At 48.5% G+C, this 20,060-nt stretch overlaps 2 protein-coding genes across 2 annotated transcripts in view; one reads left to right on the top strand and one right to left on the bottom strand.

Annotated features, from left to right (window-relative positions):
* Positions 1-17,051, top strand: part of LOC119455819 (uncharacterized) — a 55,390-nt gene extending 38,339 nt beyond the window's left edge. The window contains exon 11 of the mRNA XM_037717295.2: positions 14,132-17,051. Within this exon, the coding sequence (XP_037573223.1) occupies positions 14,132-14,643 (512 nt within the window). The 3' untranslated portion in view covers positions 14,644-17,051. The remainder of the gene's footprint in view (positions 1-14,131) is intronic.
* Positions 17,052-18,584: 1,533 nt separating this feature from the next.
* Positions 18,585-19,812, bottom strand: LOC119455822 (methylmalonyl-CoA epimerase, mitochondrial). Its single transcript, XM_037717299.2, has 3 exons — positions 19,507-19,812; positions 19,249-19,429; positions 18,585-18,947 (listed from the first exon to the last, which is right to left on the bottom strand). The coding sequence occupies exons 2-3, from the start codon at positions 19,423-19,425 to the stop codon at positions 18,633-18,635; spliced, it is 492 nt and encodes a 163-aa protein (XP_037573227.1). The 5' UTR covers positions 19,426-19,429; positions 19,507-19,812; the 3' UTR covers positions 18,585-18,632.
* Between the last annotated feature and the right edge of the window lie 248 nt (positions 19,813-20,060).

The following is a 20,060-nucleotide window of genomic DNA, read 5'->3' as shown; positions in this document are numbered from 1 at the left end:
AGCTTCTGAACGCTGCGTCATCGACGAACAAGTGAGCGATATGCTTCGGCGTGGCGTGATTCAGCCGTCCCATAGCCCGTGGGCATGGCCTATTGTCCTCGTAAAAAATAAAGATGGTTCTATTCGCTTCTGCGTTGATTACAGACGTCTTAACAAAATTACGCGCAAAGACGTATATCCCCTACCGCGCATAGACGATGCTCTTGACTGTTTGCAAGGTGCCGAGTTCTTTTCCTCTTTGGACTTGCGGTCTGGATATTGGCAAGTCCCCATGGCAGAGGCTGACCGCTCCAAAACCGCCTTCGTTACACCGGACGGATTATACGAATTTAATGTCATGCCATTCGGCCTATGTAATGCGCCCGCTACGTTCGAGCGTATGATGGACAGTATCTTGCGCGGTCTCAAGTGGCACACGTGTTTGTGCTACCTAGATGATGTCGTTGTCTTCTCACCTGATTTCTCGACTCACCTCCAACGACTAAGAGAGGTATTAAGCTGTCTGACTAAGGCTGGCCTGCAACTTATCAAAAAATGCTTCTTTGCTGCTCGTAAGCTTACCATCTTAGACCACGTGGTATCCAAAGAAGGCGTGCTTCCGGATCCTGCAAAACTCCGTGCAGTTGCCGAGTTCCCCAAGCCCACTAATCTGAAGACACTACGCAGTTTCGTCGGCCTCTGCTCCTATTTTCGCCGCTTTGTGAAGAACTTCGCCATGATCATCGCCCCTTTGACTCAACTGCTGGCTGGAGACAACGCCCTATCCGCCTGGTCGAAAGCATGCGATGACGCGTTCACGACCCTTCGCCATCTGCTCACCTCTCCTCCTATTCTGCGGCATTTTGACCCCGATGCCCCAACTGAAGTCCATACAGATGCTAGTGGAGTCGGCCTTGGGGCGGTTCTTGCCCAACGCAAAAGTGGTCTTGTGGAATACGTCGTTGCTTATGCTAGCCGCACGCTGACAAAGTCGGAGCTAAACTACTCTGTTACAGAAAAGGAGTGTTTAGCCATACTGTGGGTCCTTACGAAATTTCGACCTTATTTATACGGCCGCCAATTTGATGTAGTAACGGACCACCATGCGCTGTGCTGGCTCTCCTCATTGAAAGACCCCTCTGGCCGCCTCGCACACTGGGCACTCCGTTTGCAAGAGTACGACATCTGGGTTGCGTACCGCTCTGAACGCAAGCACACCGATGCCGACGCTCTCTCCCGCTCGCCACTATCACCTGACCCTGATCCTGACAGTCTTTGCCCACTCAACTTTGTCCTTTCAGCACTTGCCATCGATGACATGCGCTCTGAGCAGAGCAAGGACCCGTGGATTTCTTCGCTTTTGGAGTTTCTCTCTGATCCTACCACTGTTACGGCGTCTAGGACTCTACGGCGGCAGGCGCATCACTTTGTTATTCGCGACCAACTCCTATACCGTCGCAATTATCTCCCCGAGGGTCGGCAATGGCTCCTAGTAATACCGCGTTATCTTCGGGCTGATGTATGCGCATCGTTTCACACTGATCCCCAATGTGCACACGGTGGCGTGTTAAAGACCTACACCCGCCTTAGGCTCCGGTATTACTGGCCTGGCATGTACAAGTTCATTCGGAAGTACGTCCGCTGCTGCCTCGACTGCCAGCGCCGAAAGTCGGCCCCTACTTCCACTGCCGCACCCTTGCAGCCGCTTCCTTGCCCATCCCGTCCTTTTGATCGGGTCGGAATCGACCTTTACGGCCCGCCTCCTTGTACTGGTGCTGGCAACCGCTGGATTATCGTTGCAGTGGATCACCTCACACGCTATGCAGAAACCGCTGCACTTCCATCTGCAACTGCCCAAGATGTTGCATCCTTCATACTGCGGCGTTTTGTTCTTCGTCACGGAGCCCCTCGGGAACTTCTCAGTGATCGAGGCCGCGCATTTCTATCTGAAGTCGTGACGTCGCTTCTGAAGGAGTGTCACATCATCCACAGGACCACTAGCGCATACCATCCACAGACGAACGGGCTGACGGAGCGTTTCAACCGTACTCTTGGCGACATGCTCGCCATGTACGTCGCGTCCGACCATTCCAACTGGGACGCTGTGCTTCCGTTCGTCACGTTCGCCTCTAATACTGCCACTCAAGCTACCACTGGTTTTTTTCTCCGTTTTTCTTACTGTACGGCCGTGAACCTTCCTGCACCATCGATACCATGCTACCCTACCAGCCTGATTCATCGGAATGTGTCCTGTGTCTCAAGCTGCGCAGCATGCTGAAGAATGCAGACAACTCGCACGTTGTCTTGCCACTGAAGATCAGACACAACAGAAGCTCCGTCGTGGTGGGTCTGTTCCCGCAAGCTTCCCTTCCGATTTGTTGGTTTGGCTGTGGGTTCCACCTGTAGCTCCCGGCCTTTCTACTAAGCTGCTCCCAAGATATCATGGACCTTACCGTGTAATTGCACAAACTTCCCCCGTGAATTATGTCATCGAGCCTGTGTCACCGTCCTCTGATCAGCGCCGTCGCGGTCGCGAAACGGTTCACGTAGACCGGCTCAAGCCCTTCTACGATCCCTCTATGTTACCGTATGCTTAGATCGCCAGGATGGCGTCTTTTTCTCCGGGGGACAAATGTAAGGAAGAAGAAGTGCCGGTTAGTCGGGCGCATCACCAGTGCTTTTACGCACGGGGCTTGTCCTGACTGCTCGCAGGGTTCTGACTGCCGCACCGAGTTCGACCTCTCAATCCTGTCAATAAACACCTTGACAAAAGTAATACAAAAAAAGTCTCTCCATAGCGAAGGTGTTTTATTCGGTATTTCCGCTTCAACGAACTTTTCAAGAACGAAACTGGGACTGAATTGAAATTGGAACTGCCGAGTAGTCAAATTAGAAGGCCCTTCCAAAGCTGTGACGATCGTATGTGCGCTCGAACGAGGCTTTCGCGAACGAAATCAAGTTCTAAGTACCGATTTACGGCATTGCAATCCATAGCCACGCGTGGTCATCATGCGCCTACGCGAGACTGCACGCGATCACCACAATCACTGCCGTTTTCTTCGGTGTGTGTGTCCGGTCGGAATGGCTACGCCAACGAGGAAGCGTAAATTTCACTCTCGGGGGAGGAGAAGGCACATATGATCGCTGAGGCAGAAAGCGGAAGGAAAAAATTTCGCAGTTTCGCCCGAAAAGCGAAGCGTCGATTGCTATAGCAGATTAGTAGACAGCTTTACGAACAAAGGATCGTAGTTTTATCGGCCGTATGAACTTGTAAACATTCCCTTACTAACTAAATTACCAAGCACGGTGTCACACGCGCACATGAACACATCTTGCTCAATGACCGCGGAAACTCTGTGTCAACACACTGAAATGAGAAGGCGCGGCAATAGCAGCGAGCGAATCGAGCTCCGTGCCGTCTTTTGCTTCAACGCGAACTAAATGTTGAAAGCACAGCGCACACGACTCTACCGGCACAAGTTGTACTTTGCCCACACCGCAAATCACTTTGAAGATGAGGCCTGAGCGGGCGCGCACTTCGTGCACGATGCAGATTGCTTTCAAGATACGGCGGCCACGCCGCATCCGCTGTTGTCAACATGATGCCCACGTCTCGTCGTCTGGGGAAAATGACAACCCGCTAGACACACTGACTCCGGCGACTGCTTTGAAAGTAATGGATCCTTTTGACCTAATCTTAAAAGTTATCAGAGCCCACGACTTACCCCGCACCGACAATGCTCTCAGCAGCGCGCCAAATCACGTGGCGGCGCCTCCGACCGGCATTGCTCTGATACCGCCATAGAGCAATTGGTGAGACCCCTCGACGCCGCGCGGAGAAAAAAAATAAAGAATCGCAGCGGAAATTTTACTCCCTCAAATGGCAAGGTCGCCCTTTCTGTGTCGCGCAGGAACACGCTTGCCTGTGCCGATGTCACGCTGCAGCGCAGAGGGAAGCCATAGAATAAAGAACCAACTTTGGGGAAGCAACGACAAACGGCCTGGAGGTCCAGTCTGGCCAACGAAACTGCCCACGCCGGCCAACGCTCGCTTCAACGGCAGAAAATGAAACTTCGGGGAGCGGGATAAGCAGGCGCCGAGCTGGCGGGAGCGGCTGCGGCGGACACGCACAGAGACAGTCGAAGGTCAGGGAGCTACGAGGGAGTTGAGAGGGAACGCGAGCAGAGCCACCGAAGTGACGGGGTTGCCGAGGCCAAATACGCTTCCCTGCTGCCCTCCTCCCTCACCTTCGACGGTCCCCGCGCGCGCCCGTCGCCTTGTCGGTGCCGCCCGCTCCCTGAAGTTTCGTTTTCTGCCGTTATTGGGAAGCGAGCGTTGGCCGCGTTGGCCGACGTGGGCAGTTCATGGCCCTCGCCCGCCGCGATATTTCACTACTCGCACCGTTCGAACATCGTGCTATGGTGCACAAATACGTCAAAAATAAGTCCTTCTTTTAATTCGAACAAATTTTCCGGTCCCTTTGAGTTTGAATTGTCGAGATTCGACTGTACATACTAATTTCGTGTCAACGAAGTTCCGCCGCAACGAAATTTTTCGCGTGTCCCGTGAATTTCGTTGTAGTGGGACTCGACTGTACACTGTTTAAGAAACAGTAGTTATGTTGCCACTACCATTCCTGCCAGCTTTGCACATGCTAGTAAACTCTGCATCCCATGCACATGAACCTATCCGGGCAGCGTGGATTTGCTGGCACATCCAAGCTGCGGGTAGTAGGAATTGTAAGACTAAGATGGTTTCACTGTGCTATTAAAGGGACCCTGAACCACTTTTTATTGAAGTGGAAAAAGACATTTGAAGTGAAAATGGGCTATTTCAGAAATACTTTGCCGCAAAAAGTACAATGTAACGTAAGTTGCCGGAGTCGCGAATATCTGCACTATAAGCAGTACCGCACTATAGCGAAAGCATGTAGACACCCTTTGTACTATCACGCACACAACGCGATTACGTTTTTGCCAGTGAGCTGGCGAAAACACAATCGCGATGTAGCTGTTGCTCTTCAAGCTCGACAGCTTTGCATCGAGTTTGCACTGTTTGCCGCAACGGCTGCGGAAAAAACCGTGACCGCTATCGACGCGATTATGTACGGCGACTTTGCGGTGCTGAAGGCTGCTGTAGACTTTGCGGTGCCCGACGCACGCACCTAGTCTGGACGAATTAACTACCATTCGCTGCAACACGTGCAGTTGAAACCGCGGTCGCTATCTATGCGATCATCGATGGCGGCTACGCAGTTTTTTAGGCACGCGGCCGACACGCGTACCGAGTAAAAACAAAACTATTGTTCGCCGCAAACGCTGCGGAGAAAACCGTGGCCGCTATCGACGTGATTATGGATGATGACTACGCAGTTACGAAAGCCCGCAGCCAACGCAGTGTTATGCGTGGCGGTAAATGCAAGAACACAGGCTTTAAAGACAGAAATAGGTTCGAAGCGTTCCGCATTCACGTACGATTTCAACTGACGGCTGTGGCGATGCGGACTCTGCCACTTCGTTTCGGTTGGACGCTAGCGCCGTTCTTGCTCTTTTGCGTCGCACATTTGTGGCGCTCCTCGCTCACCAAGCTCCGAAAGTAGTCTGAATTAACCGATGTATGGCCAAATAAGTCCGAATTAACGAGAGCTTGATTGCATTGAATAATGCATACTTCGGCCGGGAGCACGCACCTTGTTGAGAAGCGTGCTCGCTGCCGTCCTTGTCGGCGAGATTTTCCCGTGGAAGCCGCATTACACCTAACCGGTATTTCGTCTCGCGCTACTGCACTGTAAGCGGTATGCGTATACATGGAGTTCTATGGGAGGGTAAACGGCAGTTGGAAAAGGCCGCGTTGTAGCCAGTTCTGCACTATAAACGGTTACGTTATAAGTGGTCTATGCTGTACTTCCATGTGTTCAGCAGAAGCAGAGTTATTGGCAATCAAACATGGCCTCCGATGTGCCCCCCTTCCTTCCTCAATTCCTTGCACTGGGAAGGCTGCGGAGGAGTGGGGCGGGGCCGCAACGCTCCGCCTTCGAAATGTCACTGTGGCGCGCAGTTCAAATTTCATTTTGGATGTTAATGTAGATGCCACGACTTCCGATTTTGGTGCCTACAACGCGCTAAATCTAAGCCAAACGCGGTTGTCCTCAGCGAGTTAACGTAGACGCCACGACTTCCGATTTTGGGGCCTACAACGCGTTAAACGTAAGCCAAACGCGTTTGTCCTCAGCGAGCCGCAGTGCGCTTAGCCAGTGGACTTGTGGCGGCACCCCGTGGTGGCCACGGTGTAGCCGACTGCAGCGACCAATAGCAGCCGCGTATTAGAATGTGCGTTATTACGTAATAAAGCACACAGAAGAGATTGAGGATCATGGCTTCTGTTGAAACGGAAGAGAGAAAGGCGACTTCACACTCCGCTTGCGAGCTCCGCACACCACGTACGACAGCAAAACTTGGCCGAGATGTTCACGGGAGCATATGCTACCCACGGACTGTCATTTCACCAAGCACGAGGGGTGGTTCATGGCCCCTTTGATTTATGAATAACTCTTGATTTTGGTATAGTTTCTGTGTGAAGCATAGTTTAGTATAGTTTATACTATACATATATTTAAAATATACATAGAAGTATATTTTCTATGTCAATAATTGAGTCAATTATTGCCTATAGCCAGTCAGAGTTGCTCAGTTGCTCATGCAGCTGTGTAATCGCCAGTCAGAGTTGCTCAGGTGCTCATGCAGCTGTGTAATCGGCCAGTTTAGCAAGACTCGAGACTGGTTCCCGAACACTGGTTATTGACAAATGGCAGTTTCCCCGTACTAGAGCATATGTACACCTGCACAGTGGCAAGATTAACAGCCGGCACAACGGCAGGGAGGAGGCAGGCCAGCGCTGCTCCCCGCCTGAACGCGTCGATGCCGCCAATGACACAAACGATGGCTACAGTTTGCTCTTCGTACAAAACAGTGGCCAGTAGTATAAACCGGTCTTAATTTTATCTCTCGCAGCAAGTGACACCCATTGTCAGATTTGTAGCAGGAAGGAGAGCCGCGGTAGGGGGACGCTGGGATCAGATCGCGAAAATCGCGATAAAAATAGATTTTTGGAAACCACGTGTTTCGGTATTTGCAACGCCTAATCTATGCTGTATCAAAATGGTTTGGCTGAAAACGCACTGAAAGTGCCCGAAAAAAATTTATTTGTCAGTGCGCAGGGCGAGAAAACAGCTTTAAATTGCTCAAAATAACCGCAGTTCACGGAGCCATATCTCGTATTTCCCGCCACCGAGCACCGCCATCTTGGTATCGTTCGAAAGCTCAAAATTTCGCCGTTCCACTTCTCGATTCGTCGCTTGTCGCCATCTTGTAACAAACGCACAATCACAAAAGAAGCACGGGTCTGCTGGAGGTAGTCACACGGGCCCTTCGATAAAAGCAGGCCTGCGATTGGCTGCCGTGCTGAAAGGCGTCTCCCCATTGGTTACTGCTGCGGCAGCGGGCAAGATGGCAACCGCAGTTGTTTGCTTCGCGAACTACGCCGGCGTCTTCACTTGACACGCAGAATTCGGATTTCTGCGAGCTCCCAGGTTAGCAGCGGATCGTCGCTCGTTCGAGAATAAATTTTGGACGAAGCACGCCTTCGGAATACGGAAGCGCGACAGCCTCCTATGGCAAGAAAAATACGGCAATTAGCGGAGGAGCACCCGATTGAACGTGCCGAGCTATCTTGCACCGTGCGACTCGAGCAGCGAAACCGACAATCGCCCTGTGTCATTGGCACTGATAACGCAGTCGATGGAAGACTCGCCAACGAAGGCTCCCGCGCCTCGGCGTACGGCCACGCGAATCAGCCAAGATGGTATTGACGCGAGTCAAAGGTCACCATTGCCGGAAAAATACTCAGTTTCTGATGCATCGTGCGACACTGAAACACCGCCTCCGAGCTAGCCCCAACCTTCAATGAGCTACAGTTTGATAACCGAAGATTCACCGGACAAATAGTCCCCCAAACGGCACACCATTCGGACGCGCCTTGAGCCGCGTTTCGTGTCAGCGGTGACGGCAGAAGCGCGAGCATGCAGCGTTTGCGACTTACTTCACGCGGTGTCCGCAACTGAACCGAAGCCCAATTTGATGGACCAGCCAGGCTATGAAATGCCCGCCAAACGAAGAGGCAAAGGTGCAAGAAGATGCCTGATAGCAATGATGCCAAATATTACAGCCCTGATGCGTTCTAATAAATCTGCACTGCTTGGAAAACTTTGCTGCCCGTTTTCTCAATTGTGTGTTTTTTTTTTTTTTTTTTTTGTTGGTCACCACGCTCGTGGAAAGCATAGCACAACAGTGGCTCGACCAATTTTGATCCCGTTTGTTTTTATGTACTCCCTGAAGTGTGCTTGTGGGTATGACAGGTCTTCAATATCTTGTTGATGGCTTACCTTTTTTTTTCATGCTAATTTGTGAATGACAAGTTCTGGTACAATTAGTGAAGGTGAACATGATGTTCTGTGTAAAAAAAAAATAAAAGGGTTAAAAAAATTTTGGAACTGTTGTACCCTGTTGTGCTCTTTTGAGCAAAGATTAAAACTAAAGGCAGCTCCCTGGCATGTTTCGTTATCGTGCCAGGCTTTCCACGAGCAAGGAACTTGTAAACTTTTGTAAATTCTTATAAAACAAAAACTAATGAAGATATCTTAATGAAATTTTAGGTTTGCCTCTCTATTTCAATGTACAGCGTGTGTGCCAAATTTCAGCCCTTTCTGCCAAGAAACAAAAAGTTACTTTTCATCCCCTCCTCCCCCCTTAAACTCTGAGCATCGCCTCTGGCTGCTGCTGCACTGCATGCGAGACACCTCAACCACATCATACACCTTGCAGTCCAGACGCCACTAATAGCAGTATATCTTTTTTTTGTGCAAATTGATGCGATGAAAATTAAAGCAGTCTCAAAATGGTGCATTTTACAATCGTCAGCTTTTAAAGCGTCGTATGCTACAGCTTCGCTTCGTAGTTGGTTAGGCCTAGTGGCACCCTTGGCGCTTACTCTGCACTCGGCCGACAGCGGACTGCTTGCATGGTCCACACAAAAACTCGGTCGGCGGGGTGTTGTGCGGCATGCTATTGCAGGAAGCTTGTCGCTAGTGTACTTGTTCCTTAAGAAAAAAATGCATTTTCACCAATTCCTCAAGCGGCCAGAAATAGTTGCATGCAGTGCACTGCTGCATGCATGTGTGCGTCACCGCAGCAAGGTACGTTGTAGTTATGCAAAGTACATTGTATTTACACCATGTAGGCGAAATTTTCCCAAACATTTGTTTGTTGTAGCCGATATTCCGTTATAGCCAGGTCTGTTATAAGCAGAATTGGTTGCATTGATGATAATAGGCAGACGAAACTAAGTGAGAAGAATAGTCTGTTATATCCAAAAACATGTATGCGGATCTGTTGTTAAGGATGTGGACTGTAAGTGTTTCTTGGCATCATGCACAACCGTACAGTTACAATTTTCTTTAATAACTAATGGACTATGTGGTTTATATTTGTAGTCAAGTAACCACAATGGGTTTTACAAGTGGAAGAAAATACAATGTAGACCGCTTATAACGTAAGTCGCCGGAGTCGTGAATATTCGCACTATAAGTGGTACCGCACTATAACCAAAGCAACAATTTTAAAGGCCTGCACATATGCAAAACATGTGCACTGCGCCACCACACGTATGTGACAGTCGAGGAATGCAGCTAGAACGTTTGCATTCAATTTACAGTCGAATCTCGTTAATTCGAACCAAATCACGCGGCGGCACCTCCGACCGGCATTGCTCCGGCACTGCCATACAGTAAAAGCTTAGGAGAGACCCCTCAATGTCGCGCACGAAAAAAAAAAAAGAAAACTCAGCGGGAATTTCACCCTCTCTCAAATGGCAAGGTCGCCGATTCTGCATTGCGCCGGAACATGCGTGTACGTGTCGACGTCTCAGCCACGCTACCGTAGCTACGCGTAGAAAATGGCAGTGAACCCTTCTTTCTCCTTTATGCTTCCTCTACTTTCTAGTCACGTGTTGACCTTGCACGCTGCAGCTACAGCGCAGAGAGAAGCAGCGGCTCCCAGGTCGACCAACGAAACTGCCAACGCCGGCCATACGCTTGCTTCACGATAACGGCAGAAAATGAAACTTCGGGGAGCTGGCGCCGGGCCAGCTGCGGCAGTGCCTGCACGGTGGCGGGCGCGCACGGCGACAGTCGAAAGTGAAGGAGCTACGAGGGAGGGCGAGGAGAGCCACCGAAGCGGCGGAGTTGCTGAGGCGAAATCCGCTTCCCTGCCGCCCTCCTCCCACACATTCCACGGTCTCCGCGTGCACCCTTCGCCGTGCTGTGCCGGCGCCGCCCGCTCCCTGAAGTTTCGTTTACTGCCGTTATCGTGAAGCAAGCGTTGGCCGGCGTTGGCAGTTTCGTGGCCCTCGCTCGCTATGCGCGCCGTAATATTTCACAACTCGCGCTCAAGATTCTGATTTCAGCCTCACTGGCTATTCGTTCGCACCACGTGCCGTTTTCCTCCACTTCGTCTTTCTTCCTCGAGCACTCCTTGGAGCGCCCGTTTGAGGGGAGCGTTCGCCGTCTCCGCTGACTTCCGTACTCCCAGGCAGCCGCACTGTAACCGATATTTCGTTTCCCGCAACTTTTGCACTATAAGCGTATATACATGGAGTGCTATGGGAAAATTAAGTGGAGTTTGAAAAGACCGCACTATATCCGGTCCTGCACTATAAGCGGTTACGTTATAAGTGGTCTATACTGTACTACCAGCATTTCATGAACAGTACCATAAACTAGCCAGCTTGCTCATGGTTCAAATTGTTGCGAGAAACTGTGTCAGCTGCAAATGAATGTTAGGTGCTGAGCTGGGCTTGTGCAGTGCAAGAAACCACAGATTGTGGCAAAGCATGAGACACGATGTGTACCTTACGGTTGTGTGTAAGGCCTGTCATATAGTACAGTAAAACCTCGATAATTAGAACTCGATTAATTCGAAATTTCGGTTAATTCAAAGAATTTGAGAAGTCCCGTCATTTTGAATGCAAATTCTACCTGATAATTTGAATAGGCCGTGTGGCTTTATCCGGATAATTTGTAGTTTCCGGCTGGCAGCAACGTGGGAATCTTAGGTTAGAGCGCTCCGTACAGTCACCGACCTATTTTCCGGACGTCGTGGGTGGCTGAAAAATAGTCCAAAAAACTTGTTCGGCCGCCAAAAATAAAATCTTTCATAATGCCCTGCCTCATACTATGCTTGGAGGTGATCAGACTTGCTTGGATTTGTGAAAGCGTGACGTCGTCTCTGTGTACAGTCGACGCGAGTGTCACCGCGTTGGTGATCTCGAAAAGAGTTCATCATGGAGATCGAAGAAACGAGCCCTCGTGAAAGTGCAGGAGGTGGCGCCGATCACCGAGACACACATCGGAGCTCCGAGACACACCTGCTCAGTGTACACACCACGTTCAAAATAGCAACTGAAACTTTAGAAAAAACACAGATCCCACATTAAGTGCCTATATGGTGCTGCCCGCAAAGCGAAAGAAAAAGGAAAAAGTGCCGTCCTCTTAAGCGTATTGTCAGCCAAGGAAAAGCGGACATGGACTCCGAGACTGGAGGATGGTGCACGCTCTCTATTGATAGTGTGCTTGCATTATAGTGCACGTTAAAGATCCCCAGGTGGTAAAAAATTAATCCGGAGCCCTCCACTACGGCGTGCCTCGTAATCAGAACTGGTTTTGGCATTTAAAACCCCAAAAAGATTAACTTTGGGGCCTCAATTCGTCCGAAAAATCGGTTGCGAAAATGCATTAGCTCAATGTCCTCAAAGTCCGAATTTTTGGAGTCAAGCACCTGCATGCCCGCTCCAGTGGCGGTTATCGATTCTGTGAACATCGTCCGCAGCTTTGTTGAGTGCAGCGGGGGTGATAGTTATATGCTACGTGTTGCGAGCTAGCTGGAGAACTGGGCACTTGAGGCGGCGAACTACCACGCCAAGCAATCCCCAATCAGTGATTACTTCAAGCAGTCTTTCTTAGACATGAAAAATGAAGGTGATTTCTTTTTGCGGCAAGTTCTTGCTTATTTTCTTTTTTCTTCATTTGGTTAATTAGAAAATCCGCTTAATTTAAAGAATTTTCAGGGGCCGGCGGCCTTCGAATTATCGAAGTTTTACTGTACTTGTAGTTAAAGGTGTGGAAGTTCTTGAACTCTTCACTTATGCAGACTGCTGGCCCATCATCTCTGCCGACAGCTTCCTTAGTTTTAACTTGTCTCAAGTTGAATCTGGACATTTATTCCCAAGTTGACCATTTGCTGTACAGTCAAACCTGTTTATAATGAATAGGCTTGCACGCTACAAATAGTTTGATGTATCAGGTTAATTCAATATACTTAAACTAGCATATAAAGAACTTAAAATTTTGTGATGATTTTGTTATACAGTCGCCGACGGATTTTTCGGACTTGTTGGATATTCCGGTCTTCATAAATGCACCGTCAGGGTTCCCATAGAGCTAATGCATTTTCGCGACCGACATTTCGATCGAATTTAAGCCCCAAAGTTCGATTTTCCGGACTGAATTGCTCGTTCCGAGCCACGCTACCCGTTCTTGGAGGCCGCCATGTTGGATTTTTCGCTGGCGTGCCCAGGCTTGGCTTCCAGTGGCCCGCTCTATAGCTTCCAAGATTGGGAGACGCACGCTGTCAATAGAGAGCGTGCGCCATTCTCCTGTCTTGGAGGCCATGCCCAGAGCTCTTCCTTAGCTGACAAAACTCTCTAGGGGACGACACTTTTTCTTCCTTTCTTTTTTCGGTCAGCACTGTCGTCATTATCACTTAACGAAATCTGTTTCTTATTATCAAAATTTTTTAAAAGTTTGGTTGCTATTTTGCACATGGTGTGTGTGCCACTGAGACGTGTGCGGCTTCGCATTTGTGTGATCGGTGCCACGTCCTGTGCCTTCGTGAGAGTCAAGAGGTGCGAAGCGTGGCCACCGTGATCAGCTCCAGTAGCGTGCCGTTGCTGGCCCATGACAGAGCATTACGGACTTTACAAGATTACACTTCTCCACTGGGCTATGTGCCGAATAGGAAGGCCGGAGCGAACGGCATGCTGCCGGAGCTGATCACTGAGGCCATGTGCAAACTAACGGATCTCGTTTCTTCGATCTCCATGCCGATCTCTGCTAATGGAGATCGCCAACGTGGTGATGCTCTTGTCGACTGTATGCAGAGACGTCAGTCTTGCGCAAATCCAAGCAAATCTGATCGCCTCCAAGCGTAGTATGATGCAGGGCATTATTAAAGATTTTTTATGCCACTCTAATGGTATGTTCGAGTGGTCGTTCCAGAGCGCTCTGGCCGTACTATAAAAGTGGTGAAAAACAACTTTAAAGCTGTAATTACGACAATAACCAGGTTTGGAAGTGATGATCCTGCTTCCTTATCATCAGAGGAACACGTTTATGCAATCGGTAATGCTTAGTAACTGTTTTACATGACTTTTGTAGCGCTACCAGAGTGCTCTAACACGACCATTCGAATATGCCATAAGTCTAATAAATTTTCATTTTTAGGGTGAACAATTTTTTTGGACGGTTTGATTTTTAAGACTATTTTTTGGTCCGGAAAAACGGTCGGCAACTGTATAAGGACTTGTTATCTCTAGGGAAAAAAAGAAGCAAGTAAGGAACCCATTTATTTAAAACAAACCTGTGCCTGGTAGGCAGTAATTTTTGTCTGTGGCATAGTGTTCTTCGGCATCGCCAAGAATGCCATTCTCCATGTGCAATTCTGTAGACCTGCTACAATGCACACTTTTTCAATGTTGGCACATTACTGGCGCAGCACATCCACCATAAAAGTGCACCCTGATGCGTCAGGCAAGGTAACCTCCCCCTCACCTGGCAGCAGGCGCCCAGAGTTCGTTCCGTATCAGGGTTTGCGCGCACCAGTTCTCTTTACGCCAAAGACACAGGAATTAAATGGGAAAATTTATAGCATTTAATTGATCGCTTCACATAAATTCACGTACTTTGGATCTGCATTTTTAGGTTCAATTGTATGCTAGCACTATCACTGTGCACAGTCCTGAGATGGGTGTTTTCCTATTGCAGAAGCGAAAAATGGCGAGTATGTGCCGAGCAAGGAGGAAACGGAAGAGTTGGAGAGGGCCTTGGCAGCTGTCTCCAAGGATGTGCACATGGCACGGGAATCCCTGGCCAAGCTTTCGGCTGCAGGTGCTGCACAGGGGGATGTGCCCGACTTGCCCGACCTAGTGGATGCCTTCCCAGATTTGCCACTGAGCACGAGCGACATCAACTCGCTCACTCAGGCACTCATGGGTGGCGAAGCACTGAGAACCGTGGCACTGCTCTCCTCTGCCGACCAGGGTTTTACGCTGCTTGAACAGCCCACGTTCGTGCCCCAACAACAAGCTGCTGCTGCAGCTGCTGTGACTGCAGATGCTGCGGCCATTTCGGCGTCATCTGGTGGCTGGCTCCTGGGGACATCGTCAGACTTTGCCACCTCCTCGCCTGCCACGACCCCCGAAGTGCCCACCCAGGGGTCTGCAGCTGCAGCAGTGTTGCCCAAACGTTCGGTGCTAGCGCAGGAGTCTGTGTCCTAGCGGTGAACTGGGACTCTCTGCCGCTTGCCTGGGCCTGAGGGTTTGCTCGAAGTGTTCTTTCCTCCGCGGTGGTCCAACAAGTGCAGCAGTCTGGATGGGGACACACGTTTTCTTCTTTCCCACCTTCTCTGGCTATCCCCCCGATGGCGCCAGTGGAAGCTGCAGTACAAAAGCCCACGCCAGTTGGGTTTTCCCTCTTTTCCTTGCATGCGGTGGCAGTTGAGAGCGACTGTCACTGCTGCGTAGGACAGTGGGAGTCGCCGCCTACAGTGGTGGTTCTCCGAGACGTGATCAGGGCCGAGACCGCCGCTGGTGGGTTTGGGGCAGAAGCATTCTCCTCGAGCGGTCTCGCACACGTACCTGTTCCAAAGGGGGGTTTGGGGGTGCTTGTCGTGTTCTCGTGGCGGCTCTCCCTAGCGGGGCAACGTCGCTGTCGTCTGGGAGTCCCGTCCAGGGGCTGGCAGCTGTGGCTACTGTCAGCCTCTCCCTCCTTGTGCTGTTGTGCTCAATTTCTCGTGCATGTGTGGTCTCCACTTTTTTTTCTTTTTAAAAAATTTATTTTGTGATGTGACACTTTGCTAAGACTTTTTGAGAAGAAATTGCCAGTGAGCGAACAGAAGCGTTGCTCTAATTGAGCATGCTTCTGCATTTTTTTTTCTTTTGTTTATTCCTTCTTGGCCATGTACAGCCTTTTGTTTGTAACTGAGTCTCTCTCTCGACACTTTTGCGTCTTTCTCATTGTCCTCTCCAAGTGTTAGGTAGCGTGGTTGTAAAATAACTCTTGTGTATCATAGGTACCCGCTGCTGATGCTGCTTTCTCTCATTGTTTCACACTTGCTGTGGTGATAACATTTTTTATTTGGTATCAGTCCTCACGGTGTTTGTTTGGCATGCATCATCCTGTGTACAGGTATTTAACGTTTAAAATGCAGAAGTGCAAGCTTTTTGTTGCTTTCTGCAGTGACTTTTGTTGCGCAAGCAAATTGATCATTGTTGAACTTTTTTTTTTTAATTTGTTTCACCTTGTGATGTGGACCATATGGCTCGTCGACATAAAAGTTGCCAGTATGTTATATATATATATGTATAAATATGTATACATGTGTATATGAGTAATGATTATTCTTAGGGATAAGATAACTTTGCTGTTTCAGAAATGGCGTTATCGGTGTTGTCTGCTACACAACAAAGTTATTTTTTTTTTCCATATACTGGCAGGAGTTTTGTAGTGTTAGTGTAAAGCATTTTCCTTGTGGCAGGAAAGAAAAGATTACCATTCTTTACCCTCCTTGGTTCCTGGATACGAACAAACACAAACACTGTTCTTGTACAGCTTTTGTTTTTTAGTGTGCCTCTGGCATGTGTTGTTGATTCATGACATTGCTAGGAGTGAAACATGGCGTCTCATCAGTTTAGGTCATCTTGGAGTGGAAAAGGCCACGCACTGCCTGTCTCACTCTTTTTATCATATTCGTTACATCATTGTGGTACCTCCGTTATTTATATATATTTCATAAAAGATAAAAAAAAAGAAGAAAGATTACATTGAAACACATGGCACTATTGAAGCCTGTAAGCGACACGAGAGAACGGAACTGCTCGCAATATGCATTTAGGTCGGGTACGTCCACACTGCCTAGCCTGGCACTGCTATTGGTTAATTTGCCCTGGCGCTTAAAGGAATTAAACGACGGCACACACAGGAGTTAGAAGCTCTGGCCAAGGACAGAAGAGGTGGTGATTGCATGTGGACAGCCGGGAAGCACGAGCCCTGTTGCCTTTACAGCGGGCCTGTGCCACTGGGCGTCATGGTTTTGCGCGAGTTGCAGAGTCCTGGAAAGGGGGCATGCTATCTTCATTTCAGGGGTAGCTTTTAAGTAGCTGGTTTCGGGGTTAGTTGACCACTGTACCGTTTCGAAATGGTTTAGACAAACTCTCGTAACCCTGAGTGTGACTGTTACTTCATATCAATGTGCAAGCGGGTTTAAAAAAAAAATAAAGCAATCCGGGAAAGGAATTGTGAATGGCTCTTAATAGTATGCTAACTTGCTTTAATTCACTGCTTTAAGGCACCTCCCTAAACGCATTGTGTTCTTAAACGGGTATACATTGTTTTTCTATTTTTGGCAATCCTGTGCAATGCGTTCATAAGAGCAGACTGAATGTTCTCACCTGATGCATTCATTTTTCCTTTTCCGCTCACCGGTAAGCACATTTTAACTGAGTTGGCTTCCAGCAGTTATTCTGAGCACCTTGCCAGCAGTTTTAAGCGTTTTTCTGAAACAACCTTTCACTTCATTGGGGTAAGGTGAATCCAAGTGGGCTGGTAGCAGCTTCCGAGTCTAAATTTGGATTTGTATCCATAAGCCATCAACTGCAGAATAAATACTCCTGCAACTTATGTTGTACCTTTGTTGCCTTGTGCTCATTTCTGTAAACTTCTTGTGTGTACCATTGCTATAGGTTTTTTTGGTGTGTATTGTATAAATGGTTCTGCAAAAAAGGATGAGCAAAGATACTGGACAGCTGCATAATTCTTGCAACTACTGACTTCATTACAGCTACTTAACTGCTAGCTTGAAAGACTACCTTATCACATGCACAGAATGAAATGTAAGCATGAAATGTTTTAACTGCTTATACTTGGGCGGGCAAGTTTATTGTGTGTGACCAGAAGAGAGGACAGTGCAAAAAGGCCAGGACCAGGAAGAGTGGCATGTTGTTGACCTCTGTCAAACTTTTCTTGCTGTTAACTGGTCACTTTCATACACTTAACCAGTTAAAAATCGCAGCGCTAACACAAGGCACGAGGAAATAAAATGAATGACATAAGCGCTCTTGTGTCGGCGCCGAGTTTTGTTTACAACCATGAGCAACATCCGACTAGCCCGATTTGCAGTCCTAATAACAGATGAAACGCAGCAATGTGTACAGTTATGCTACTGCAATATGTCGTTTTTTCAAAAAGGCTACTTAGTTGTCAGATAAACAAATACTAGCCTGCACATACAAATGGCCTGTTGAAGCACTGTGTACATGAAGTCTGATCATATTTACCGAATCTTTGTCTCTGTGCACTGTTCACAAGTACAGTATTTTTTCATCAGCTATTCAGCTAACATCCTATGCTGCTATTTGCAAAGCCTCTACTGGAGGGTGAATAGCTCTTTTTCATTGGAAGGTAAGGTGAAAGGATGTTCAGTCCAGGCTTGAGAAGAGATGGCTGGAAGATGTGTAGCTCAAAAGCAGGGGGAAAGGAGTGATAAAGGGAATGCGTCATTCTCGTTGCAGCGGTTATACAAAATGCAGCATAGAAGCACAAATTAATGAGCTTGGTGGAACCTACTGCTATTTATTTAAAGGGATTCCGTTAAATCCATTCACTCATGATAAGAAATGCCCCATGAATTCCTTTTCTCAATGCTTACAGCACCCTATGATCACAGCTCTCAACAGTCTGTAATCATAACTGCTAGAACAGGTGAGCAACAGAAAATGACATTGCTTCTACTCAACTGAACAGCATCATGTTCATAAATTTTTCTTCCCCTAAATGTTTTTTCTTCTTCCTCACTCTCGTCTCCAGGGGCTTTTCCGTCCCAGATTTATTTTCCTAGGCACAGTAGCATGTAGGCGGCTACGTACATGCCTGCAGTATTCTCTGCTTATACGTGAGAGTTCTCTCGTGATGCACTCGTATTAGGCGTATCCAGTGGGCGAGCCTGTGCAACAACAGCAAATGGAAATTTTTGTGCAAACTTGCAAAAACATATCTGCACGTGCTATCTTAGTACCTAGATACTACAGTTGTATATCACTCGTTCTGCATATACGTGAACGGTACTTGCGGTACCAAACGCGCATAGTAGGCCCCAATTGTTACGACACTTCCAGTAACCATAGTTGGCATTTAGTTCTCTCAACAGCAGCACATACGGATGCTTTCGGACGAACTGTTTTAATGAGTGCAAACCAAGTAAGGAGGGTACCTATGCCTGCTCCAGCTCTACGAGAACGCCCCCGCAGTCCTTTGGGTGCAAGAACATGACCGGCTTCCCGTGCGCTCCGATGCGCGTCTTTTCAGCCAGTGTGCGGATGCCCTTCTGCTTCAGGTCAGCCACGGCTGCCTCAATGTCGTCGACTTCCAGGCAAACGTGGTGGGCGCCACCCCCCTTGTTTTTCTCCAGAAAGTTGCCGATGGGGCTCTTGTCACCCAAGGGCAACAGGAGTTCGAACTTCGTGTTGCCAACGTCAACGAACACCGTAGTCACGCCGTGCTCGTTCTGGGGTACCGGTTCGCTGACCTGCGGCAGTGGTTAAGTTGTAAATCAATCCATCAATCAATCAAGCTTTCTCTTCACCACGATAAATGTGGGAAGGCAACAATCTGCAGCTTAACGAGGTTTCAACCACCCTCATTTGAAATTATTCGAGGAAAAAAAATACGGTCATTTATTTCGAAGACCATGTAATATGCGCCAATCTCATGCTCGCAGCCAAATTCGCAAAATGTGATGGCGGGAAATTAAAGGAAAGTTCATCAATAGCGATTATGCGGTTTAATGTGACGTGAACACGGGGTAGCAAGCAACGTAGCAAGCATACCTTAAGCCCAAGGGTGTCCCGGTAGAAACTGGAGAGCTTCTCCAGTTGCAATGTAGCCACGGCAACGTGGTTTAGTCTGAGGATTTTCCATTTCTGGCGACTAATCGACGACGTTTGCAGCGACCGCACGATGGGCCTCCCCGCAGCTTGGACGCACACACGAAGCAGCGAGTGCATTGTACTGCGAAAGAAATTCGTTTGTCTCAGATATGCGTCTCTACTCGGGCGACACGTAGTGCCCGCTGTAGGCAGACTTACCTGCAGAACTACTTTTCAGTTGCTCAATTCCTTCGCTCCGTCCACGAGAAGCTGGTCCTGTACGGCCAGCTCCCGCTGTCTTCTTTGGAGTCTACTGTTCTTCAGGAAACTGAAGGTTAAATAAGCGAAATATACGCCAGTTAGCGCGGTAAAACCAATCAGACCTGAAACTGTTCCCTTGTATAATTGTTGCTGAGGTTATTCGTCTTTTGCTTTTTCATAATTTTCACGTGCTACACCATTAAACTGATCAACACAACCGCAGGCGAACTTTCAACTCCGGCTCTTGCAAGTTGCTTACCAGCTAACGGCTTGGCTTGGATTGAATACCGCACATCACAGTTGCCACAGTTTGCCGCAATATTTCGCCACGCGCTAATCACGACGAAACTATATGGTGTCATAACGAAACTTGTGCTTATGTTAAACATCCTACTTGTTATGGCGATGGATCCTAAGCACTCATACTAGTCTTCATGTCTCCTTCCTCGCTTATATGCAGCTCAACGCTTCTCGCTCAATGCACGTTCTAGTTCCATTTTGTTCACTTGAAA

The sequence above is a fragment of the Dermacentor silvarum genome, chromosome 6, assembly GCF_013339745.2.
Source record: "Dermacentor silvarum isolate Dsil-2018 chromosome 6, BIME_Dsil_1.4, whole genome shotgun sequence".
Classification (NCBI taxonomy): domain Eukaryota; kingdom Metazoa; phylum Arthropoda; class Arachnida; order Ixodida; family Ixodidae; genus Dermacentor; species Dermacentor silvarum.
This window is presented reverse-complemented; position numbering and strand designations above follow the sequence as displayed.

What these genes read in the sequence shown, in the direction of transcription:
- LOC119455822 (XM_037717299.2), bottom strand. Translation starts at nt 19,425, where the DNA reads ATGCACTCGCTGCTTCGTGTGTGCGTCCAAGCTGCGGGGAGGCCCATC. An exon ending in GGGACACCCTTGGGCTTAAG is followed by an intron (nt 18,948 to 19,248) that starts GTATGCTTGCTA and finishes CCACTGCCGCAG; the next exon opens with GTCAGCGAACCGGTACCCCA.